This window comes from Balaenoptera acutorostrata, chromosome 6 (genome assembly GCF_949987535.1).
Source record: "Balaenoptera acutorostrata chromosome 6, mBalAcu1.1, whole genome shotgun sequence".
NCBI classification, from domain to species: domain Eukaryota; kingdom Metazoa; phylum Chordata; class Mammalia; order Artiodactyla; family Balaenopteridae; genus Balaenoptera; species Balaenoptera acutorostrata.
This window is the reverse complement of record NC_080069.1, coordinates 44001612-44027403: the sequence shown is the minus strand read 5'-3', so window position 1 is coordinate 44027403 and position 25792 is coordinate 44001612. Positions and strand designations below refer to the sequence as shown.

Here is a 25792-nt window from a genome sequence, read left to right as displayed (position 1 = left end):
CCTGTGATAAGAGTCACTCTTCCCTAGTTGATGACACCACCGGAGAGGGACTCTATGACAAATGAGTTCTTCTGGAAGATCTATCTTTAGGCAGATAAGGAGAGTTCAGAGAAAGCCTCTCCCTACATTTGCTATTTTTCAAGTGCTTACAGCTCAAAATAGCATATTCTGCTCCCCTTCATTGTGGTTATTTATGTTGTGGTTTTCAGTTTCCTTCCCCTTAGTTACCCCCACCCTAGGCTAGTTGCCCTCCACCCATCACAGCCTAGTCTGTGGGAAAAGCCTTCCCCCGGGTCCTCACCAGGGCCCCTAGCAAAGGCCCAGCCTGACCTCAGTCTCACTGTAGCCCACAGAGCTTGCCCCACCAGTGCCCAGGGCTACACCCAGACAAGTGCACGACCTGTGGAGGGAAAGAGATTGCAAAACCCGGCCACCTGCTCAGCGTCGAGGTGCGCTCGCCCTGAACTTCTTTCCTTCCCAATGGATCGGGCTGCCATGAACCCTCCCTGTACCTCCTCCCTCAACAAATGTTGAGGATCAAGAGGAAGAAGCTTAAAGTTCCTGAGCCCTGAGCCCTGAACCCTGGGCTCTGTGGCTCTGTGGCTGGCCATTTGTCTGGTCTAGAGCAGAGATGGTATCTCTGGGAGGGTAACGGGAAGTATCCCCTTCCCCTCCAAACCCTACTCTTTCCCTTCCTCCCAGTCAAACCCATTATGCCTACCCAGTCATGGCAGACACCTAGGCAGGAAGGACCACAGGTATGGCCTCATTACCTGTCCCTGCTACCGGATGACATGCCTGTAGCCTTACCTGCTGAATCAGTCATTGCTGGGTGAGGGTGAGGAGAGGAAAGAAGACACTCGTTGCCTCTGCTGATCTTCCCTTCCTATCCTGTCTGACTGGCCTGGCCTGGAGGCTGCTAGGTCAGCCTTTGGCCAAGACATCACACAGAACTGCATTTTGTTTCTGTTTACTTTCTTGTGAGAGAGTGTGCTCATTTTAAGGCAGTGCTTCTCAAACAGTAATGTACATAAAGATCCCTTGGAGATCTTGTTAAAGCACAGGTTCTGACTTGGTAGTTCCAACGTGGAGCCTGAGATTCTGCCTTTCTAACAAGCCCCTGACACTGCAAGGATTAAGGGACTCGATCTCGTATTCTAGGCTTAGCGAGGTATTGCCTGGTCTGTGAAGGTTAGCAGAACTCCAGTGTCAGAGTTAATCACTGGGTTCCACTGTTTCCCCAACATCTGGCTCAGACCTTCACATATCTACTGACACGATCTGATTCATCTGTCCACCGGGGGGCTGCCTGGACGAGTAATCTTCGTAGTCCTCATACTAGGATGGTGGATGCCCAACAGTATTTTGAATAAATGAATGAACGCATTAATGGCTTTTGAAGGCAATTTACAAAAGATGTAGGTTGTTAATAGCTAAGACAACATTTCCCAAACTGTGTTCCTTGGGATACCAGTTCTGGGGGTGTTAATACCGATAAATATTTGTTAAACAATGGAGGAGGAATGGGAAAGTTCTGTAGTCAATCTGAGAAATGCTAGGTTAAAAATAGACATCTGAGGGAGTTCCCTGGCAGTCCAGTGGTTAGGACTCTGTACTTTCACTTCCATGGCCTGGGTTCAATCCCTAGTCAGGAAAGATCCTGCATACCATGCAGCACGGCCAAAAAAAAAAGACATCTGAAGAGCTTCTCAATGCCTTTAATAATCTAATGGTCATTGCCAGTGTCCGAGACAGGGATTCAGTGGGCAGTGTTGTCCTCACTTATTTGACCACAGAGAACTTTCCTTTTTTTTTTTTTGACCACGCTGCTCGGCTTGCATGATCTTAGTTCCCTGACCTGGTATTGAACCGGGCCCTCAGCAGTGAAAGTGCTGAGTCCTAACCACTGGACCACCAGGAAATTCCCACACAGAGAACTTTCCTGAGAAAGGTACAGTGCTAGTGTGCTGAGGAATACAGGGGACAGTCATCACTCTGGGTGCTTATCCAAGGACTGTAGATAAAAATTGTTACAAAAGAGATCTAGAGAGAGACTTCCCTGCTGGCGCAGTGGTTGAGACTCTGAGCTCCCAATGCAGGGGGCCCAGGTTCGATCCCTGGTCAGGGAACTAGATTCCACATGCATGCCACAACTAAGGAGCTGGCGAGCCGCAACTAAGGAGCCCGCCTGCAACAACTAAGACACAGTGCAACCAAAAAAAAAAAAAAAAAGAGATCTAGAGAGAGGAGGGGAGAGGATGTGAGAACTAAAAAGAAAGACCCCCTTTTTCTGTTCCCCTTGCAGACTGGGTCAACAGACTATTAAGATCTTATCAGTCACTGTGGGGTTCTACCTGCTCTTCTGGATTCCTCTGGGAGCCGGACACAAGGAGAATTCTGACTCTCACTTCCTCCTCTGATGCACTTTAGTGTCTGAGACAGGGAAGCCAGGAAACCTAGCAAAGACTACTTGGTGCTCAGTCCACTAAGAGACTAAGGGCTCTGGTAAGTATCTCCAGAAAGAACGTTATTCCAGCTAGAAAGCAGGGACGGACATTTTTTAAATGACCATGTAATACAAGTCTGTAGTTGAGATTAGGGTTGAAATAAACTGACAGAAAGAAAGGGGAGGGGGGGCTTCCCTGGTGGCGCAGTGGTTAAGAATCAGCCTGCCAGTGCAGGGGACACGGGTTCGAGCCCTGGAAGATCCCACATGCCGCAGAGCAACTAAGCCCGTGCACCACAACTACTGAGCCTGCGCTCTAGAGCCTGTGAGCCACAACTACTGAGCCTGCATGCCTAGAGCCCGTGCTCCACAATAAGAGAAGCCACCGCAATGAGAAGCCCGCCCACCACAACGAAGAGTAGCCCCCTCTCGCCGCAACTAGAGAAAAGCCAACGTGCAGCAACAAAGACCCAATGCAGCCAAAAATAAATAAATAAATTTATTAAAAATGAAAAGGGGGGGAGAGTCTAGCAAAAGGGTCCCAAGTGAATCCCAGAGTTTTTTTTTACCATAAAACAGTGGTTCTCAACTGGAGGTGATTTGCCCCCCTCATTGGACATTTGACAATGTCTGGAGACATTTTTGGTTGTCACAACCAGGGAGGAGGGATGCTACTGGCATCTAGTGGGTAGGAGCCAGGGACATCCTATAATGCACAGGACAGCCCCCTACAGCAAAGAATTATCAGACCCCAAATGTCAATAGTGCCACTGTTGAGAAAACTTCTTGTTCTAAAACATCACCGATAATTTAAAATTTAGAATGTTGCTTAAATTCAGCTGTTTTACCACAAAGAATCAGGAGAAATTTATTCAGTAGAAGATAATCCACGATTACCAATTTGGAGGTTCAAATCTTAGTCAACAGGGACTTCCCTGGTGGCTCAGTGGTTAAGAATCCGCCTGCCAATGCAGGGGACACGGGTACGATCCTTGGTGCGGGAAGATCCCACATGTCGCGGAGCAGCTAAGCCTGTGCACCACAACTACTGAGCCCATGCGCCACAACAAGAGAAGCCACCACAATGAGAAGCCCGTGCATTGTAACGAAGAATAGACCCCGCTCACCACAACTAGAGAAAGCCCGCATGCAGCAACAAAGACCCAACACAGCCAAAAATAAAATAAATGAATAAATAAATTATTTAAGAAAATCTTAGTCAACAATACTATTTTGTAAATTTAAACGACATCACAAAGAGCACTACACATTTTGCAGAGAGACATACAAATAAAACGACTCACAGCATACATTTCCTTTAATTTAAAAGTTTGGGATGTTGCCTGGATTCAGCTGTCTTAGCACAAAGAATTTTGGGGGAATTTATGAAATAGAGGGGATAAAAATGTACAGATAAATAAATATTATGAGTGGAGCTGGGAAGAACCCCACTCCTGGCTATATCATTAGAGAAATTCTCACACAGGTGCATAAAGAACATGTAAGAGGATATTTTATCACAAAGTTATTTGTGGTGATTGGAGGGCTGGACACAATGAGGCATCCATCACTGGAATGTTCTGTCACAGTAAGGAGCAATGAGCTAGATAGACACACAACAGAGTAAATAGATCTTTAAAACACGGTGCTGAATGGGGCAGGGGGAGGGTAAGAAACACAAAGAGACCTCCAGCACAATACTACTGATTGAAATTTAAAATTCATGCTTACAGAACTGTGCCTCATGCTTTCAAGAACACTCACTAATAGAATGATTTACAGATCTTAGGCATTGCACACACTTTACAGTTGGACTCTTAGAAATTAGTTTCCACTGCCACCTGGTGACAGCAATCCAAAATTGAGGCATAGGGACTTCCCTCGTGGCACAGTGGTTAAGCATCCGCCTGCCAATGCAGGGGACATGAATTCAAGCCCTGGTCCAGGAAGATCCCATATGCCACAGAGCAACTAATCCTGTGAGCCACAACTACTGAGCCTGTGCACCACAACTTCTGAGCCTGTGCACCACAACTACTGAAGCCCACATGCCTAGAGCCCGTGCTCAGAAGCAAGAGAAGCCACCGCAATGAGAAGGCAACACACCTCAACGAAGAGCAGCCTCCGCTCGAGGCAACTAGAGAGAAAAGCCCTCGCGCAACAACGAAGACTCAATGCAGCCCAAAAATTAAATAAATAAATAAATAAATAAATAAATTGAGGCTTAATTCAGTTTTTTTAAAGAGATATAATTTATATACTATGACATGTACAGATCTTAAATGTTTAAATTGATGAATTTTGACAACTGTATACTTCAGTGTAATCACTCCAAACAATATATAGAACATTGCCATCACCCCAGAAAATTCCCTTCTGCCCTTCCCAGGAAATCCTCCCCACACCCTTCCCTAAAAGCAACACTGATCCGTTTCTGTTCCTAGAAATAAGCTTTGCCTGTTGTAGAAATTCATATACATGGAATTATACAGTGTGTACTCTTTTATGTTTGCCTTCATTTGGGAAGTATCATGTTTTTGATTCATTCATGTTATAGCACATATAAAGAGTTAATTCATTTTTACTGCTGAGTAGTATTCTATTGTATGGATGTTTCTCAGTTTTTCTATTCTCCAGATGATGGACATTTGGGTTGTTTCCACTTTGGGGCTACTACAAATAAAGCTGCTATGAATATTCATGCATATGTCATTGTGTGGACATATGTTTTTATTTATCTTGGGTGGAATTGCTGGGTCATAAGGAAGATGTATGTGTAATTTTTTAAGAAACCCCCAAAATAATGCTCCAAAGCAGTTATATCATTCTGCATATTCACCAGCAACTGTTTACAAAGATGAACTACACTAGTTTATTCTTTTTAATTGCTGAGTACTATCCCATTGTAAGATTATAGCCTGGTCTCAGACTTACAGCCTCCAGAACTGTAAGAAAATAAATTCCTGGGGCTTCCCTGGTGGCACAGTGGTTAAGAATCCGCCTGCTAATGCAGGGGACACGGGTTTGAGCTCTGGTCCCGGAGGATCCCACATGCCGCGGAGCAGCTAAGCCCGTGCGCCACAACTACTGAGCCTGCGTGCCACAACTACTGAAGCCTGCGCACCTAGAGCCCGTGTTCCTGCAACAAGAGAAGCCACCACAATGAGAAGCCCACGCACTGCAAGAAAGAGTAGTCCCTGCTCGCCGCAACTAGAGAAAAGCTCACGCACAGCAATGAAGATCCAACACAGCCAAAAATAAATAAATAAATTTACTAAAAAATAAATTCCTGTTGTTTAAAAAAAAGAAAAAGATGTACAACCCAATTTATTTAAATGGGTAAAAGGCTTGAACAGACCCTTGAAGATGTGCAAATAGCCGAAAAGCACGTGAAAAAGTGTCCAACATCATTAGTCTTTAGGGAAGTGCAAATTAAAACCACAATGAGGTATCATTTTACGCTCACTAAAATGAGGCTATGGAGAAATTGGAGGCTATTGGTTATCACACAGACAAGAGTGAATGACAACAGGTCTCTAGGGTCACCAGCCCTACAAAATAAGTATTCAGCATGGGATTTGCACATTCCCACATGGACTATTTTTTTTTAATAGATTTATTTAATTAATTAATTTATTGGCTGCGTTGGGTCTTCCATTGCTGTGCGCTGGCTTTCTCTAGTTGTGGCGAGTGGCGGCTACTCTTCGTTGCGGTGTGAGGGCTTCTCATTGCAGTGGCTTTTCTTTGTTGCGGAGCACAGGCTCTAGGTGCGCAGGCTTCAGTAGTTGTGGCACACGGGCTTCAGTAGTTGTGGCTTGTGGGCTCTAGAGCGCAAGCTCAGTAGTTGTGGTGCATGGGCTTTGTTGCTCCGTGGCATGTGGGATCTTCCCAGACCAGGGCTCGAACCCGTGTCCCCTGCATTAGCAGGCGGATTCTTAACCACTGTGCCACCAGGGAAGCCCCTCCCACATAGACTATTGTTGGTCAGAAGATAAAACTGATGTTTTCCATCAGTTGGATGGGGCCACTGAGGGTGCCAGAAACATATATTGGGGCAGGCCCTTGTAACTGTTCTTTCTCTCATGCTATAGACTGAATGTGTCCTGCCAAAATTTATTATCTTGAAACCTAATCCCTAATGTGATGGTATTTGGAGGGGGTCTTTGGAAGGTGATCAGATCATAAGAGCTCCCTTGCTTCTTCTTACCATGTGAGGACACAGAGAAAAGATGAACTGTCATGGCGCCTGTGGGTGTTTAGTATGGCATATGCTGACCTATTACAATGAGCATGTATTAATGAGGCTCAAGGTCTACTGCAAGTTGAATCTTCTGCCATCTTGGGCCTAGTTGGTTCTAACCAGTTTTTGTCATATCCTATTCTTCTTAATATTTGTGTCATTCTTTTAATGGTTGTGCCCTACCGCCTTCCCTCCTGTCTCATTGAGGCTGGGCAAGTACAGGGCTTGCAGGCCTGTGGGGTGCAGCCCAACACAGCCCCTGACTGGAAGTGAGCTCACTGCCTCCAGAGGGTGTGCACCATCACCAGGGGGACATTGGACATGGAAGGGAGGGTCTCACAAAAGAAAGAATTTCCAGGACCCACAATGAGGACTTTAGCCTTTTGGACTCAGCTCCTGTCTTTCACCAGGCCAAAAGATGGATCGCTAATGGCTTTATCTTGCTCATTTGGTAAGAGCAGGGTACATGTGACCCTAGCCTGGCCAACCAAAGAAGCCCAATCCCCTGGCCACATTGATTGGCCCAAGAGATGAGCTCATGGCTTATCCAGTCCTGTCAGAGTCTTCTCTTGGGTTTTTATACACTGAAGGAGGCTGTGGAGAGAGAAGCCCTCTCAGTTTTTTTAGGCCACAAAGTTGGGATGATGTAAGCACACTGCATTCTGACTTTGGAGAGTAAGCCTGTCTACAGCAGGAGACTGTATGAATACATCCGGGACAAGGTAACCTCAGGAGAGTGTGATTGCAGCCCCCAAAGAGAAACATGGGAGTGGGAGATAGGGAACAAAGCTCTGGAGCTCCCCAGCACACCGCAGGGTCCTGAAAACATGTCACATGGCTTGTGGAGGTTGCCACTGAGGATGCTGGCTACTTACCTGCCACCACTCCAATTCAATTCACACTACAGCATCCATGGAGTATGACATGCATGGCAACCCCTGGAGATGACCACATTCCACACACCCACATGCAGTCGCTCAGAAGTGAAATGACTTGCCCAAGGTTGCACAGGCAAGGTGTCCAGACTCCAGAGCCCAGGCCCTGATGGCACCAATGCCTCCTGGTTCACCTGTAAGGCGTTGCACAGGCCAGAGGGGACTCAGCAATCAGCACTCCAGCTGACCCAAGTGAACCTCTGTGTAGTACTCCCATATCCAGGAGACTTCGTCACTTCCCTGTGGGTCCAGCCTTATGAAGTCCTGGGCTCCTGAGAGTGAATTGATCCTACAGGTGAGGGATCAGCCTATGGGGAAGACTTAGTGACATCTGTGGCTTTTGTCTGACTAGCAACATTCTTCCTTCTCCTGGTAACAGTTTCTCCAATTTGCTTTGGAGACCTACTGTCCCCCATTGGATCCAATCCTTGTGGGACCGTTCATCAAAATATCTCACTTTCCCTGGTTAGGAAGTGAACTCTGGCAGGTTTTAAGGACCTAATTCTTCCGATTTTTCTCTAATTTTTCGTGCAGCTCCGGTAGCAGGCGTTGTCAGTGCCTCACCCACATCTCCTCGGCACTCACCATACCTGTGCATATTTGTGCTTCATTCACAGCCACTGAAATCCTTTGACAGAAGGCTTTCTCTGGATGCTCGGAGACACAAGAGAGGCAGGCCAGTAGGGCTGGAGAGTTAAGGACCTTCCTCCAGCAGCCTTCGGTGACTGATGATAGTTGGTGAATATATATCCCAGGTCCCACCCCCTTCAGTGAAAATAACTGAGATGTGTTCCACACACTGTCCCAGCCTGGGGCAGGACTGCTGTACTGAGGCCCGGTTTCCCACAGTGGAACCTCAGTAATGCACACTACTGGTTCCCTTCCCTTTCCCACCTTGCATAGCCTCATTCCCCTACCAGTGCTTCCTGGGATCACCTCCCAGGAAACAGCTTGGAATCTAAAATCTCAGGGTGATACATTCCTGAGTGAGTCCAACCTAAGACCACCACACACTCTTCTGGAAAATCCCCATTTTGCAGTCTGTTTCTGTTGCTTGCAACCCATGGACCCTATCAGATTAATAGTGATCTGGAGTGGTGTCACATTGCACCTGCCCATAATAACCTATGGTCTTCTTTCTGAAGACCATCAGAGCTCTGGAAGGGGAGAAGGAGAATTTCATGAGCCTTTGTTCTAAGCTCTTTTATGTGTTAGCTCAGAGGACTTGAGCTCTGAGCTATGCCTGTGAATGGAATTGCTTGGATGACACATGGTCCCAGAACACCAGATCTCTTGTGACCCCAGGTCACTCCTAGGGTGAGGACTGGCCAAAAAATTTATTCTAGTTGACGGCGATCGAGCCAGGATTCCGTGTACCAGGAGAGAAGGCAGGTACTGAAGCTGCTGTCTGTGAGCCCTAAAGAAGGGCTTAGGATGGCTTTTGGAATGAAGTACCACATCTAGGGTTTGGAGGAGATTTGGGGTTCTTGGGAGCCCAGCCAGGTGGGCCAAGAACTAAAAAAATGTGGCCCTTGGAATAGAGTGCCACTTCTGTTCCCATATGGACATAGCACAGTGTGGTCAGTGGCTGGACCCACTGGGCCAACTGGAGTTCAGCCTGGTTTTCAGAGCTCTCTGAAGCCCTCAAGCCCAGCTGACTGAGCATCTGAATTTGGGCTCCTTGCTGTCCTGAAGTTGCATTCAGTCCCAGATGTATTCATATAATCAACACACATGCCAGGCCCTGTGCAGGGCACTGGGGATATGAGGCGAATCAGATGTCCTCCACTCCTCTTTCTTAGGAAATATTGGAGACAGTCACATAAGCAAGAAAGGGCCAGGGAACATTACAGGTGCTACTGGGATGTATATCTGTACAGATGAGGGACCCAAACTGAGGAGGACTGAGTTTGGGAAGAGAGTACCAAGGAGGTGATAGAGGGGCATCTGGGCAGAGGATGCAGCATGAGCAAAGGTTTGGAGGCATAAAAGCCTGGTGGGTGGTTTTGCCTGATGCAGTGAAGGGTTAAATGGCCAGAGATGAAGTTAGAGAGGCCAGCAAAGGCCCAGTCATGGAAGAACATGTATGCTATACCAAAGGGTTTGGTTTTCATCCTCAAGTCAATGAGATTGAATAATTTTAATTGAATTGATAATAATAATTGAATAATTTCAAGAGAGGGATCACATGTTCATTTTTGCATTTCAGAAAGAAATTGCTCAGGAAGCAGATAGAGGATGAGTTGGAGGAGGTGATATCGACTTCTGAGCTATGGGGAGGAGGTGAAGTTGGTAAGACCTGATTCCCTGAATGCAGAGGGAAGGGAGAAGTTCAGCAGGATGCCCAGGTTCACTTGGATGATGATGGTGCCCTTTTTTTTTTTTTCTTTTTTGAATTTTTGAATTTTATTTTATTTTATTTTTTATATAGCAGGTTCTTATCAGTTATCTATTTTATACATATTAGTGTATATATGTCAATCCTAATCTCCCAATTCATCCCACCACCACCACCCCCCTGTGCCACTTCTCCCCCTTGGTGTCCATACGTTTGTTCTCTACATCTGTGTCTCTATTTCTGCCCTGCAAACCGGTTCATCTGCACCATTTTTCTAGGTTCCACATATATGCATTAATATACGATATTTGTTTTTCTCTTTCTGACTTACTTCACTCTGTATGACAGTCTCTAGATTCATCCACATCTCTACAAATGACCCAATTTCGTTCCTTTTTATGGCTGAGCAATATTCCATTGTATATATGTACCACATCTTCTTTATCCATTCACCTGTCGATGGGCATTTAGGTTGCTTCCATGACCTGGCTATTGTAAATAGTGCTGCAATGAATATTGGGGTGCATGTGTCTTTTTGAATTATGGTTTTCTCTGGGTATATGGCCAGTAGTGGGATTGCTGGGTCATATGGTAATTCTATTTTTAGTTTTTAAAGGAACCTCCATACTGTTCTCCATGGTGGCTGTATCAATTTACATTCCCACCAGCAGTGCAAGAGGGTTCCCTTTTCTCCACACCCTCTCCAGCATTTGTTGTTTGTAGATTTTCTGATGATGCCCATTCTAACTGGTGTGAGGTGATACCTCATTGTAGTTTTGATTTGCATTTCTCTAATAATTAGTGATGTTGAGCAGCTTTTCATGTGCTTCTTGGCCATCTGTATGTCTTCTTTGGAGAAATGTCTATTTAGGTCTTCTGCCATTTTTGGATTGGGTTGTTTGTTTTTTTAATATTGAGCTGCATGAGCTGTTTATATATATTGGAGATTAATCCTTTGTCCGTTGATTCGTTTGCAAATATTTTTTCCCATTCTGAGGGTTGTCTTTTCACCTTGTTTGTAGTTTCCTTTGCTTTGCAAAAGCTTTTAAGTTTCCTTAGGTCCCATTTGTTTATTTTTGTTTTTATTTCCATTACTCTAGGAGGTGGATCAAAAAAGATCTTGCTGTGATTTGTGTCAAAGAGTGTTCTTCCTATGTTTTCCTCTAAGAGTTTTATAGTGTCCGGTCTTACATTTAGGTCTCTAATCCATTTTGAGTTTATTTTTGTGTATGGTGCTAAGGAGTGTTCTAATTTCATTCTTTACATGTAGCTGTCCAGTTTTCCCAGCACCACGTATTGAAGAGACTGTCTTTTCTCCGCTGTATACCCTTGCCTCCTTTGTCATAGATTAGTTGACCGTAGGTGCGTGGGTTTAGATGATGGTGCTCTTTACCCAGATGGAGGAACTGGGAGGTAGGACATCTCTGGGTAGAGAGGAGACGGTAAGTGGACTTTTGGACAGATTGAGTGAGGGGTCCGTGAAATCTCTCTCTCACTATTTCTATCACTGCCCCAACCACAGCATTTTATAAATATGGCTCAAGTGTCCATGTGTCCATTCCACCTCCCCACCACTTGTGAACTGCAAGCCCTTTGAGCATAGAGATCCAAGTCTCACTCATCTCTGTGGTTCCAGGACCCAGCACAATGACAGGTACCCAACAGTAGGTGCTCAATTAGTGTCCATTGAATGGCAGGCTGGGTGTCCCCATGGAGAGATGACTTCAGCCCATTCCCATCACTGAGTCCTCCTTGGAGTCAGATCCCAAACTAGTAGATGAAATCTGCTCTTAAAGGAGTAGAGGGGTGTCCTTTCCTCCCACTGCCATCGTGTGGGGTCCTGCAGCTTTGGACCAGGTGGAATGGGAAGTGGCCAGACCTGGGACATGTTGGGTGGCTGAGGAGCCCAGGATAAGACAGGTTGTGGGGCTTCCCTGGTGGCGCAGTGGTTGAGAATCTGCCTGCCAATGCAGGGGACAAGGGTTCAAGCCCTGGTCTGGGAAGATCCCACATGCCGCGGAGCTACTAGGCCCGTGAGCCACAATTACTGAGCCTGCGCGTCTGGAGCCTGTGCTCCGCAACAAGAGAGGCCACGATAGTGAGAGATCAGCGCACTGCGATGAAGAGTGGCCCCCGCTTGCCGCAACTAGAGAAAGCCCTCGCACAGAAACGAAGACCCAACACAGCCAAAAATAAATAAATAAAATTAAAAAAAAAAAAAAAAAAAGACAGGTTGTGGAGCTGGCTGTGTCCAGACCAGGCCTCCCTGGAATGGGTGCCCACACCCATTCCTGCTGCTCACAACAGGTAGATGGGCTGGTAGGGCCACTTGAGGCTGGCGGAAGGGTGGAGCAGGATGTGGGCTGAGGGGCCAGGTAAGATGGTCCAGGGACAAGCTGGCTGTGTCTGGCAGGCCCAAGACCTGACTGAGTTCGGTTTATTCACCTTAAACCAAACAAGGCCTCTGTCCCCACCACCCATCAGCAGGGCTCATGACTCAGACCTAATGGATCCTGGGTTGCTGTCATCAAGGAGGGGCTGTATTCCTAGAAAAGCTGGGCGCCAGTCCAAGTCTCAGTAGTTGGGGTGAAGTCTGCTGGGTGAGGCTGGGGTGTGTCAGCTCAGCCAGTGTGCATGTCCCAGGCCCTCACTCTGACCTGGAGCAGGAGATGGAGGAATCACCGGCTCCCTTGCCTGAGCCCCGTTCTGTCCTCACTGTGTTGATCCCAGCACTTGTGTAGGTGCCCAGGGCTTTTAGGGCTTGGCCTCGGCTCTGCTCCCAGGAATCCCCACTCAAGGCACTTCCTTGGCATCACAGTGGCTGCGCACATCTCCCCTCATACTCTCCTCCTCAGGGCCCTCACAGCTGCCCTGGGAGTCAGGCTGGTGGTGGTACATATCAGCGGGCCCATTTCTCAGATGGGAACACATGCATAGGCCCGAAGAGAGGAAGGGAGGCACCCAAGTTCACCCAACAGGTTGGTGGCTGCGCTGAGACCTTAGTATGAGCTGGCCCTCCCCTCCTGGCACTCACTTCTTTGGTCACTCCACTCCAGCCACAATGGACTCCTTGATGCTTACTTCCTGAGCATGCCAAGCTCGCTCCTGTCCCAGGGCCTTTGCACTTGCCATTTCTTCGCTTGGCAGGCTCTTTCCCCAGATCTCTGCAGGACCATTTCCTTCTCGCTCGCACGTCATTTTCTAAAAGCACCCTCCTCCCCTTCTGTCACATTCTCCCCTTACGCCATAATTTCTCTTCTGTATAACATATCATGTGCTCATTTTGTATTTCTGTGTTGTCTGTCACTCCACTAAAATATAAGCACATGGAAGGCAAAGACTTTCTCCACCTTATTCACAGCTGAATTCCTGGTGACTAGGACAGTGCATGAAATATAGTAGACACTTACTACATATTTGTTGAAGGAATGAACAAACTCAGATCTCTGGGATGCAGAGAGGTACAAGGAGAGAGTTCAAGGTCCAGAACTCTCTCCTTGTACCTCTCTGCATCCCAGAGAAGCTAGAGCAGGCAGGTAGTGAGGGAGGGGTTGGCTCAGGCTGGAGGGAGACAGCGCCTTTACCAGAGACTCTGACCCAGGTTGTCCCATCTGGGGACTGGCATGTGTCAGCGGGCTCTCTAGGGTTCTCACGACCTCCCGGGAGCACAGAGGGACCAGTGGGGATAGCAATTGCCTTCACTCCACTGCTCCCTCTTTTCCAAAGCTGGGACCATCTCTGTCCTTGGACCCACTGTCTTCTGCCCCCTCTTGGAACTGTTACTCAGTATTTACTGGGCACCTACTGTGTGCCAGTCCCAGGACTGGGCACCCAGGGAGCTTTATGAGCGAGGTGGACAAGCAAATGCCACGAGAGCATGGGGCAAAGACTGATGGAGGAAGGAGGGGCAGGGGGAGGGGGGCATTCAGGAGGACAGCAGTGACCTTGCCCAGGCTGGTGGAGGGCAATAGGAAAGATTTCAAAAGAGGGGGATATTTGAGCTGGTTTTTATAAGATGGGGCTGAGGGGGATAGAGATGGGAGACCCGGCGTTGCCGGCAGAGAGAATAAATCATGCAAAGGGTTCAGTAGAACTGAAGAAGTGTAGGTCCAGAGTGGGGCTGAGCAAAGATGAGGCTGAAAATGTAGGTTGGAATCAGAGGCTGAAGGGCCTTGAACAACAAGCTGAGGAGCCTGGGCTTTGTCCTGCTGGCAGGGGGCACCATTACAGCACTTTGGGCAGGGGGGACTTGGTCCAATTTGCATGTTAGGAAGCTCGTCCTGGCCGCTGTGTGCAGTGGTTTGGAGTGGCAGGTGAGGAGGCAGGGATATGAGCTAGGAGACTATTGAGGTAGTCAAAGATAGCCTAGGTCAGAGATGAGGGTGGCCAGGCCCAGGGTATGGCATTGGGTGGAGAGGGATGGGGTCAAGAGCTATTGAGGAAGCAGAACCTATACACTCAGTGGAAAAGCAAAGAAGGCCGCAGGCTTGGCTCCCAGATTCCACAGCTGGAAGGTGGGGGCCAGTGATCTGGCCCCCCTGACCGTTCCAGGCTTGTCTCATGCCCCTCTCTATTCACTGACGTCACCTTGGCTACACTGGCCTCTCTGTTCCCTGGATGTGTCAAGCTTCTTCCTGCCTCAGGGCTTTTATACATTCTGTTCCCTCTGCCTGCAACAGTGTTCCACTCTGCTACAGCCTGCCCCTCCCACTCACCCTGTGGCCTTCTCTGATTTCCCAGATGGATAGGTCAGTCTTGGATCTTCCTAAAGCACTGAGCGTGTCTCATTCATGGGACTTATCCCAACAGTGATGATACAGTTCCGCTGCTCATTTAGTACCAATCACTCACTTAACCACAAGCTCCTTGAGGGCAGGAACTGTGTCTGACTTATTCCCTGCTGTATCCAAACACTCAGCATGGAGCTGGGCACCTAGTTGCTCATTAAACTCTTGTTGAATGAATGGGTGAATTTCGAATTAATGAATGAGGTTTATTTGGATACATTAACATCCACAGGGATGTTGCCCAATAGCAGTTGGATATAAGAGTCAGGCTCACACTTTGGTGGGAGGACAAATTAGGAAGTTTGTTACTGTGAGTGAATCTAGGAGGTGTTTGTCTGAGGAAAGAGACCTCGGGCAGCGGGGAATGGTAGGTGGGCTTGGCAGCCCATAGGCTGCCCTTGATTTTACTCTGGACTTTGGAGGATGCAGAATTCAAGCTTTCTGTTCCCTTGGACAGCTAAAACCATTAGCAGCCATTCCTGCCACAATCATAGAGGTCTAAGGTCCAAAACAAGGGAGGTGACAAGCTCCTTTGCTCCATTCTGTCCCCTTCTCACTCTAACCTGGGACACTGGCAGACAGACCTGGGGACCAGGTGAGAAATGCTGAGAGACCCAGGAGCTTCATTATGTGCAAGGGTTGGGGGACTTCTCTCGTGGTCCAGTGGTTGAGACACCACGCTTCCACTGCAGGGGACACTCGTTGGATCCTGGTTGGGGAACTAGGATCCCGCATGCCACGCAGCCAAAAAAAACAAAAGCAAGGGTGGGGGCAGGCAAGGGGCTGGACCTACTCAGCCTGGAGGTGCTCATCTGGGGTTCATGCAGGTACAGGAGGCTAGACAGGGAAGCAGACTTCCTGTGTGAGGAAGGGCTCTGTTCAAAACCATCCAACAATGAAGACAAATACTGTGTGATATCACTTATATGTGGAATCTAAAAAATAAAACAAACTAATGAACTTAACAAAACAGAAACTGACTCAGAGATATAGAGAACAAACTAGTGGTTACCAGTGGGGAGAGGGAAGGGGGTGGCATGATACGGGTAGGGGATTAAGAGGTACAAACTACTGTGGATAAAATAAATAAGCTACAAGGATATATTGTACAGCACAGAGAATATAGCCAACATTTTATAATAATTATAAGTGGAGTATAGACTTTAAAAATTGTGAATCACTATGTTGTACACCTGAAACTTATATAACATTCTACATCATCTATACCTCACTAAAAATATTTTTAAAAATCAAACCTTAAGAAAAACCCAACCAACAATGAAACTTCTCCCTATCACTGGAGGATGAATGACTTCTTGGTGGGGCTGCTGTAGGAAGGTCTGAGTGGAAGAGGAGAGAGAACCTAGATGACCTTTAAAATTCCCCTTCCTTTATGAGATGGCGTTCATACCTTAGGACAGGAAATCATGGTTAAATATTTGCTCTGCCCAGCTAGGCAGTGGAAGGACATCTGCCACCTGTCCTTCCACCTCAGAGGCATTCCTGAGACGGGGCAGGAGGATCTCAAAGCTGAGTTACGGACCTCAGGTTGGGCTTGGCTGTAGATCCCAGGCTTCTACCAGCCTGTGAGGGTGATTGCCTGGCTGCCTGTGGCCCCCATAGGGGCTATTCTTGAACAAGAATCCTTCCCATTGATTCATTTAACTATTTTTACGACCTATTTGTAGGCTTGAAATCATTCAAAGTAAAAAGTTTTTTTTAAAAAAACAAAACACTGATTCAAATATTTCAGAGTAGGGCTCAGCATCTGTAGTTTAAAGTTCTCCCCAGGGAAATTTATCTGCAGATAGAGCTGAAAATCACGGATCTAAACGATAGAGAAATGCATATGTAAAATAAAATTTTGTTATTCTCTTTATAAATCAGAAATTCTTTGGGGCTTCCCTGGTGGTGCAGTGGTTGGGAATCAGCCTGCCAATGCAGGACACGGAGGTTCTGGCCCTCGTCCGGGAGGATCCCACGTGCTACAGAGCGGCTGGGCCCGTGCGCTACAACTGCTGGGCTTGCGCTCTGGAGCCCACGAGCCACAGCTCCTGGACCCGCGGGCCACGACTCCTGAGGCCTGCGCGCCTGGAGCCCGTGCTCCGCAACGGGAGAGGCCGCCGCAGTGAGAGGCCCGCACACGGCAGCAAAGAGTGGCTCCCGCCCGCCGCAGCTGGAGAGGGCCTGTGTGCAGCAAACGCAGCCAAAAATAAATTAATTAATTAAAAAAAAAAAATTGTTTGAAAACAGATAACCAAATATCTTAGTCATATACCTGTATAAGTAAGGGGAAGTTTTAGATACTGATTTTTCTTTCTTAAATTCTTTTTTTTAAATTAATTAATTATTTTTGGCTGCGTTGGGTCTTCGTTATTATGCGCAGGCTTTCTCTAGTTGTGGCAAGCGGGGGCTACTCTTCGTTGCGGTGGCTTCTCTTGTTGCAGAGCACGGGCTCTAGAGCACAGGCTCAGTACTTGTGGCACACGGGCTTTGTTGCTCTGCGGCATGTGGGATCTTCCTTCACCAGGGCTCGAACCCATGTCCCCTACATTGGCAGGCGGATTCTAAGACACTGCGCCATCAAGGAAGTCCCCTAGATATTGATTTTTCCTGAACAGAGTCTTATCTGTATTTAACCCATTTAAATGTAAAAGGACATAGACTACATGCAAAGCATGAGGGCATCTTCCTTACAATATGTTTTATTTTACCTTTTTTTCCTCTGTCAGTTGTACCCTCTTCATGGTGCAAAAAAAGAAATAAAAATAAATGAAAAGAATAATTTCTATTTATATTTATACCTCATTTCCTACTCTGCAAAGTGTTTTCCCATCTGCTATCACCACTCTCGTCTTCACAGCAGCCCTAGGAGGGAGACAGAGTGAGAATTATCTTCCCCATTTTATGGTGGGTAAACTGAGGTCCAGTTTAACAAAAGCGGCTTTTCTGAGTTCACGAAGTTGGTTAGTGTCGGCACTGGCAAAGGAACCCATGACTCCAGCCCCTTTTCTCTGCCTCCGACCTCCTTCCAATTGCTGCTTTTTTGTTTTCTTTTTGATATCTCTGTCTCAGTCTCTCTGAATTAGTCTCTCTTTGTTTTCCTCTTTCTTTTTTTTAAATAAATTTATTTATTTTATTTATTTATTTTTGCCTGTGTTGGGTCTTCGTTGCTGTGCGCAGGCTTTCTCTCTAGTTGAGGTGAGGGGGGGCTACTCTTCATTGTGGTGCGCGGGCTTCTCATTGCAGTGGCTTCTCTGGTTGCGGAGCATGGGCTCTAGGCGTGCGGGCTTCAGTCGTTGTGGCTCGTGGGCTCTAGAGCGCAGGCTCAGTAGTTGTGGCGCACGGGCTTAGTTGCTCCGCGGCATGTGGGATCAAACCTTCCAGGACCAGGGCTCAAACCCGTGTCCCCCGCATTGGCAGGCTGATTCTTAACCACTGCGCCACCAGGGAAGCCCCTGTCTTCCTCTTTCTACTTCAGTTTCCCTCTGCCTCTTGCTTCAGCCCTCGGGCTGGAGTCAGCTTTGCAAGTTGTCCAAACTTTTTCTCACTTCCAAAATCTGCCGGCCATAACCCAAGCCCCCTCCCCAGGCCACCACAAGCTCAGCGTCTCTGCAGAGAACAAACCCTTCCTAGATGCCAAGGTGCAGATAGGTGACACCTCCGGCCTCTCCATCTGGCCTCAGGTAAGATAAGGGTGGGGATCAGCCCTATAAACAGGCCCGCATCGCCCCTGGCCCAGGCCCCAGCTCACTCAGGCCACGTCAGCCCAGGATCAGCACGGCTGTCCGCCTGTGGGTGCTCACCCAGGCCTTGGCTGCCCTCTTCCTTGTGGACAGGGGTGAGTAGGCAGATCCTGGATTCTCCGTGGCTTGGTGTCGGTAGGTGAGCTGGCGTGGGGCAGAGGCAGGGCCTGGAGCACCCTCTAAGGCCTTGGTTTTCTGCATATACCTTCTTTCTGCATCCTGGAGAAAAGAAACCTAGGTTCAAATCCTAACTCTGTCCCAGAATTGCAAAAGTCCCCTCCCCTCTTGGGGCCTCTGTTTCTCCAGCTATAAAGTAGGAGGTTGTTCTAGTTCAAAGCTGCACTGAGCAACTACTGGGCTAGAGATGGGCGAGGCAGAAGGGAGAAGTCTTATCTCTGGGGAGATAGGCAAGTCTGGTGGCTGTAGGGTGGTGGGTGCTGAAGAAAGCCTGGCCTGGGTCTTCTGAGCTCCCATCTGCTCTGACAGGCTGTGGTTGTGGGGCTGAGAGCAGTCTTGTGAGCACCAGGGAGCCCTCGCCCTGGGCTACACACATGCCCGCAGGAGCGGGGCCTGCTCAGGGCCTAGAGTGCCTCTGCAGTCTCGCACCTGCTGGGTATCAGGCATTGTTCTGAGCCCTTAGAACTTATCAGTGAGCACACCAGAAAAAGAACTGTCCTGATAGGTCTTTAAAACCAGTGGGGTCTGAGGGAGGGGAACCGACAATAAACAAGATAGGTGCAATGTATGTTAAACAGTATGTTAGAAGGTGATAAAGGCTAAGGAAAAAAATACTGGGCAGGGTGATGCGGATTGAGAGGGGGTTGCAATGTTAAATCGGAGGAGTTCTGAGAGGCTGATGTTTGAGCAAAGCTTGAAGGAGGCAGAGGAGTGAGCCATGGGTGTATCTAAGAGAAGTGGGTTCCAGGCAGAGGGAACAGGCAGTGCAAAGCCCCTGAGGTAGAAGCATGTCTGGAGCGTTTGAGGTACGGCAAGGAGGCCAGTGGGGCTAGAAGAGAGTGAGGGGCAGGGTGCAGAGAGATAGGAGAAGAGATGATACAGGCAACTGGGAACTATATTGGGTAAGGCCTTGAAGGTCAATGTGAGGACATGGCTTTTCCTTTGAGTGAAATGGGAGACACTGAAGGGTAATGAGCAGAGTTATGTGTTAAAAGGTTTGCTCTGGTTGCTAAGTTGAGAACAGACTAAAAGGGGAAGCAGGGAGACTACTTAGGACACACCTGGACAAAGTCATGATGTTACAGAGCAAGGCCCAGCAGGACCCCAGGGACACTGGCCTCATGGCCAGTCTCAAACCCATTTCCCCAGCTGGGGACATAGACTAGGGGCTGACGCAATAGAGAATGGGTCTGCAGACTCTGGCCTGGCACAGCCTGCTTACTCCCAGCCTGGCATCCATTCCCTCAGCAGCTCTCTTGCTGGGAACACTGAAGAGGCTGTCCTAAAGAGAGTCCTTTTGCCCATTGCAGATTCCTGCCTGGGCTGTGTGAGGAAGGGGCACACTGGGCCAAGGTCAAGGGCAGTCTGGGGGTAAATGCAACTTCCCACATCATCCAGGAAGAAACTCTGACACCACAGGGTTCTGAACTTCTCCCCCGCAATGCACATTAGTGGTCAAATCCTGGACACTCACTGTGTGGAGGGCATTGCCACTTGGAGGCAGAGACAAAGGAACCCCAAGGCGCTCAGGTCCATCGGAAGGCAGGAGTGACCCGGTGAGTGGGTGAGCACACGGTGGTGTGAAAGAAGCTACTAGGGTCTAGCTGTTTGCGGCCCCCCAAATTCATATGTTGAGATTCTAACTCCCAAGGTAATAGTATTGGCTGGTGGGACCTTTGGGGGGTGATTAGGTCATGAAGCCGGAGTCCACATGAATGGGATTAGTGCCCTTATAAACGAGGCCCCAGAGAGCTCCTTCGCCCCTTCACCACGTGAGGACACAGTGAGAAGGCACCGACTACTAACCAGGAAGAGGGTTCTTGCCAGACACCAAGTTTGCCAGCACCATGACCTTAGACTTCCAGTCTCCAAAACTATGAGTAATGCACGTTTGTTGTCTATAAGCCACCCAGTTTATGCTATTTTTGTTATAGCAGCCCAAACAGACTAAAACAGAAGCCTAAGTCCAGGCCTGCTCAGGAAACCCTGGGGGATATCAGGGAATACTTCACTGGGAGGTGGTCTGCATCTTGAAAGGAGGGTCTGAGTCAATAGGAGGAGGAGAATAAGGACATCACAGGCAGAGGGACCAGCATAAGCCAACACAGAGCTTGTTCCAGAAGAGTGAGCAGAGAGGAATGGCGGGGGCGTAGGGGCATGGGGAGGTGTACGAGGAAGTGAGCCCAGCGGAAGTTTGGGATCAGCTCATGCGGTGCCCTAAACGTAAGATGAAGAGGCTTAGTGGTCACGATAGGGAGCCTTGGAAGGGCTTTATATTTTTTTTAATGCTTTTCCCCCCGCTAACAATTATGCACCATGAAAGGCACAAGTCTTATCACTCAGTGAATCCTATTCAATGAGTTTTGATGAGGCATATACCTGTGTAACCCAGACCCTTACCAAGATACAGAACATTTCCATCACTCCAGAAATTTCCCTCATGTCAGTCAAACCCTGCCCCTACCCCACCCCCACCCCAGAGGCAACCACAGCTCTGACTCTTTTCCACCATACATTAGTTTGCCTGCTCTAGAATGTCACACAGATGAAACCATACAGTGTGGAGTCTTTTGTGTCTGGCTTCTTAGGCGTGTTTTTGAGATTCAGCCATGGTGTTGCATGTTATCAGTTATTGGCTTGTTTTTACTGTTGAGTTGTATTGCACCGTACGTGTGTATCACAGTTTATCCATTCACCTGTTGATGGACATTTGGATAATTTCCAGTTTGGGTAATTATGACATGGAAGGGTTTTGAGCAGTGTGGTGACAAGGCTAGATTTGCATGTTGATGCTTCAACAGTGCATCAGAGGTCAGTTTTGGTTCCCTTCTTCCTCTCTGCCTTGGAAATCTCTTGTAATAGCGTCTCCAGGAAAAGCTAAAACCACACCACATTGCCCACTTCTAGGGATCGAGAGCTCTCCACTTCTGGAGACAGCCTCCTTCATTAAGGCATAGCTCCCACTGAGAGAAAATTCTGGAACCCACACCTGCTTCTTTGCAGCCTCCTCACGCAGATGAGCTCTGCCCTGTGAGGTTGAGAAGAGCTCATCTCTCCCATGGCCCCATGACAGACCTTCAGAGACTTCAGGAAGCAGCCTGCCCTTCTTCAATTTACATGGTTACCTTTCCTTACACCTGTGGCCTTAGATACAGCTCCCATTCCCTCATCCACCTGTCACGCTCGCCAGTCACATAGCAATTTGCTCGTGTCCTGTAAGAAGTTCGTCCAGACCTCGAGGGGCCATGGCGCATGACTGCGTGTGTGGAGTGACAGATCCATGTGCAAATCCAAGCTCTGCCCTTAACAAACTGTGTTGCTTTACCTGCAAGCCTCTTTCATAAGCTGGTCAAGTTCCCTGGGAAGCAGACTCTGGGGAGTGCTCAGGGGGTAACACCTATGAGGGATGAGGGATGTTGACTGTGATGCAGTGGAGCTGGGATGGCCCATTAGCATCATTCTGAGCAGAGATGAGGAGTCCAGACCGTTGTACCCACATCACCCTGACGTTGGATGCGAGCTGTTCCTGGGTAGGGAATGCGACCTTGGGCAGGGCAAGTCCATTCTCTGAGGGCAATTCCCAGGAAAGGACTCTGCCGTGAGCAGCCAATACTCCTGGCAGCTGAGGAAATGAGTGCCTCTGGGGGTCGCAGACCACAGCTTCCTCTCTTGCCTGTTACACAGGCTTGAGAAAGCTGTGAATAGCAGTCAAGATCACGTGTTGTCAAGGCCTGCTACACAGTAACTGAATTATTTTCATTGCTATTGTATGGAACATAACAATCCCAGTGGGATCTGACTAATAACTAACAGGCTGGACTTTCATCTCCCTAATTCTAGACTTTCTGTCTCAGTTCTTATAATACAAGGTCACATGAGCTTTCTGGGAGCCCCTCTCTGGTGACTCACTACCTTTCCTTGAGGAATTCCAGATTGGGTGGTGGCTGGGACAGATGGCCCAAAGAAGCTGTCTTCAGGCCCCTGGACCTGGGGCTTAGAGCCAATATCACCTAATTCTTGCTTCTTTGCCTTTCAGAAGTGCCAGTGTCGGCAGCAAAGGGCATTTTCTCAAGAATGGTAAGGCAGCTGCTTGCGGTTCTGGCCTCAGGGCTGCGGATCCGGCCTTCCTTCTGCAGAGGGGAGCCCTCTCATCCATGCTGGGAAACCAGGGCTCTTCTTTACACTCCTGCTCATACACCTTCAATGGCTCCGCAGCAGCCAGGGTGGCCTCCTGAGCCTGCATGCTCCCCAGGTTAGCCCTTCCAGGCTGAGCAGGCCCACCCACTTCGCCAAAGATTCATGGCTAATCAGTGCAGAGTTCAGGTCTCTCGGGCCTGGGGCCTTCACTGCTGCAGGGCACTGCCCCCCTCACCCTATCCGTACCCCAGACCCTAATCCTAGTCCTGACCCAATTCTGACCCTGACCTCAGGGCTGGCTTTAAACCCTTTCAGACTGAGCTTCAATTAAGTTCCATTTCTCCAGCCTTCTCATACTAGGGGCCTGATAGGTCATGCGGGACAGGGTGAGTTCAGGAGCCCCCAGGGAGGCGGGGCCTCCTAGGAATGATGGGTGGTTCCGTCTCCCGGGGTCCTCAATAGGACCAGCAGCAGGGTTCTATTAGACCCCGTGAGGAGTGTGTGAGCCCATAAAGACAGGCACTCACTTGGATGCCCACCTACTTGGGCTCAGCAGATATAAGTACACACTTACGTACACACCCACGGTCCACGGTCATGTACACACACATAAGCAAACGTGCCAAAGGGCCCTGAGTGGTTGGTTTCATGCTCTTTGGACCCACACTGGGGCCTTCTTGAATCTGGCTCCTCCGTGGAGATCCCCGCCTGGCTGCAAGCAGAGCCCCCAGGTCCCTCCTCTCTGCCTCCAAATCCCTGAGCGCCTCCCCCTTCCTCTCTTCCACAGCCCATCTGTGAGCACATGGCAGAATCTCCAGTCTGCCCCTAGATATATGACCCGGTCTGTGGCACTGACGGGGTCACGTATGACAGTGAATGCAAGCTCTGCTTGGCTCGGATGTAAGTCCACCCCCCTCCCCGCCACCTTCCCCTGGGTTGGCTTGGGCGGGCCCCATCTGTGGTGCATATGAGTCTGAAAGGAGCAGGACTTGACCTGCTTCTTCCTTCACTCACACTTGGCCTGGGAAGAGTCCTCCAACATTTGCCCATAACAGAGTGAGTGCAAGTATAAATCAAAAGAAGGCACATGGTTCCAAGCAGAAAGCCCACTGGTGGGGGGTTTGGGGTGAGGGTAGAAACTCTGGGCTCTTTTCCTTGTTCTGCCCCCGACTGACTAGGTGACCTTATTTGTTCATTTATTCCTCCAGCCAACAATTATTTATTGAACACCTACTGTGGGCTGGGCACTGGGGATACAACAGGGCATAATAAGCTAGACAGCATTACCGGCTCCTGGGGCAAACAGTCAGTCTAACGGGGAAGCCAAGCTGAAGGTCAGCCAACGGCAGCACAGAATGCTAAAGGCCCAGATGGGGGCGCACAGGGTACTGTGGGTACCAGGCAAGGACAAGGCAGGGAAGACTTCCCAGGGGAGGTGACACCTCAGCTCAGCCCTGAGGGATAAGTAGAAATTAGGTAGGAAAAAGAAGAAACAAGGGAAGGTAATTCCAAGTAGAGAAATGAGTTTGGAAAGATCTAGAAAGGAAAGAAAGTTTATATTTGAGGAACTATAAGAAGGTACGGGTATGCTGGAGTACATTCTCATTTAAAGGAGAATGGGGGAGAGGCAAGAAATGAGTCTAGAGCGAGCAGGGCCAGAACATGACCTTGGTCCATCGGATCTCCTATTTGGTCTCATTTCTTCATTCACAAGACCTTGAGCCGGCCAGAGCTAAGTGAGAACACGGAAGAGAAGAAAGTCTTTGGAAGCTGCCATACTCTAGACAGATGGACACTGTCCTAACTTGGAAAACGATCATGATAATTCAAGACTTAGGGTTACACTGGGCGTAGAATCGACAAGCTGTGAGATTGGATGCGAGCGGTTGACAGGCAGGAAGGAAGCAAGAGCAACATGCTGGTTCTAACTTGTAGGCTTGGGTGGCTGGTGGTGCCATGTGGTGGGGGGCAGGGTGGGTGTGGCAGGTTTGTGGGGCGCTGATGTTCCTGGACAGTGGAGCTTCTGGGACATCCCAGCGGCGACGTACAATGGACAATCACGTGAACAGGCCTGGAGTCTTAAGACAGAGGTCCAGGCCAGAGACAGATTTGCGGCCAAGAGCATGCAGAGGCGGTTGAAAGCCCAGGAAGCTGAAACCGCCCGGGGGAGGGTGTACAGAGGGAAAAGCTGTAGACGGATATGCCCAGGGAGCCCTGGGACCTCCCCCGCACTGTACACTGGGTGGGTGGGCAGAGCTCAGCAGGGGGTCTGGACTGGGCCAGGGTTCCTGAAGGGTACATTACGGTTCCTGAGGAGGTGGCCTCATCCTTGTCTGCTGTGATCCTAGAAAAAAAGACAGGACATCCAGATCGTGAACGATGGCAGATGCTAACCCCACAGGAGCCCCTTGAGCCATGAAGCTTCAGGGAGAACCGTGGTGGGCATGGAGAGGATGTGACATGAAACAAAAGATTCAGCACAACCCGGCCAAGCGGGTCAGTGTCTTTGGGGATCCTGGGGAGGCAGTTGGCATAGGGGGGAATTTTGCTGTCCTCCCTACTCTGAATCTGATGTCCTCTCCATCACTCTGGTGCTCCTCAACCCTGTCACACGTTCCCCTAGAGGTCCCAGGCATCTTCTGCCTTCACGAGGTGGTCAGGACTCTGAGAGTCAGTCCCTGTCCCCAGGGCTCTATCCAGTGCTCCTGTGTGCCCCAGCCTGGCCTGTCACTGAGGTCAAGAACCTAAGTGAAATCTGTACCCTCTGCCACTGCACGGCCCAGCCTCAGCCTTTGGGAGGGTCCCACACCCCTCACAGTTTTCTCCCTGGGCTGTACCAGCACCCCAAATCTCACTCACACACACACACACAGAACACCCCACACGTTGACACTATCATGGCTGATATTCAGGTGGTATTCATCATACATCTGACTGCTCATTACAATACTGAACTAGGTCTGTAATTGTTGACAACAGGTGCTGC

General features: G+C 48.9%; 1 protein-coding gene across 1 annotated transcript; it reads left to right on the top strand.

The window, feature by feature from the left end:
* The first annotated feature begins 11338 nt into the window (after window positions 1–11338).
* On the top strand, window positions 11339–25199 carry SPINK4 (serine peptidase inhibitor Kazal type 4). The gene is given in 6 exon segments (XM_057549142.1): window positions 11339–11372; window positions 18338–18400; window positions 18489–18587; window positions 22706–22746; window positions 23594–23710; window positions 25155–25199. Coding segments are annotated over 6 exon segments (399 nt in total).
* The last annotated feature ends 593 nt before the right edge of the window (window positions 25200–25792 follow it).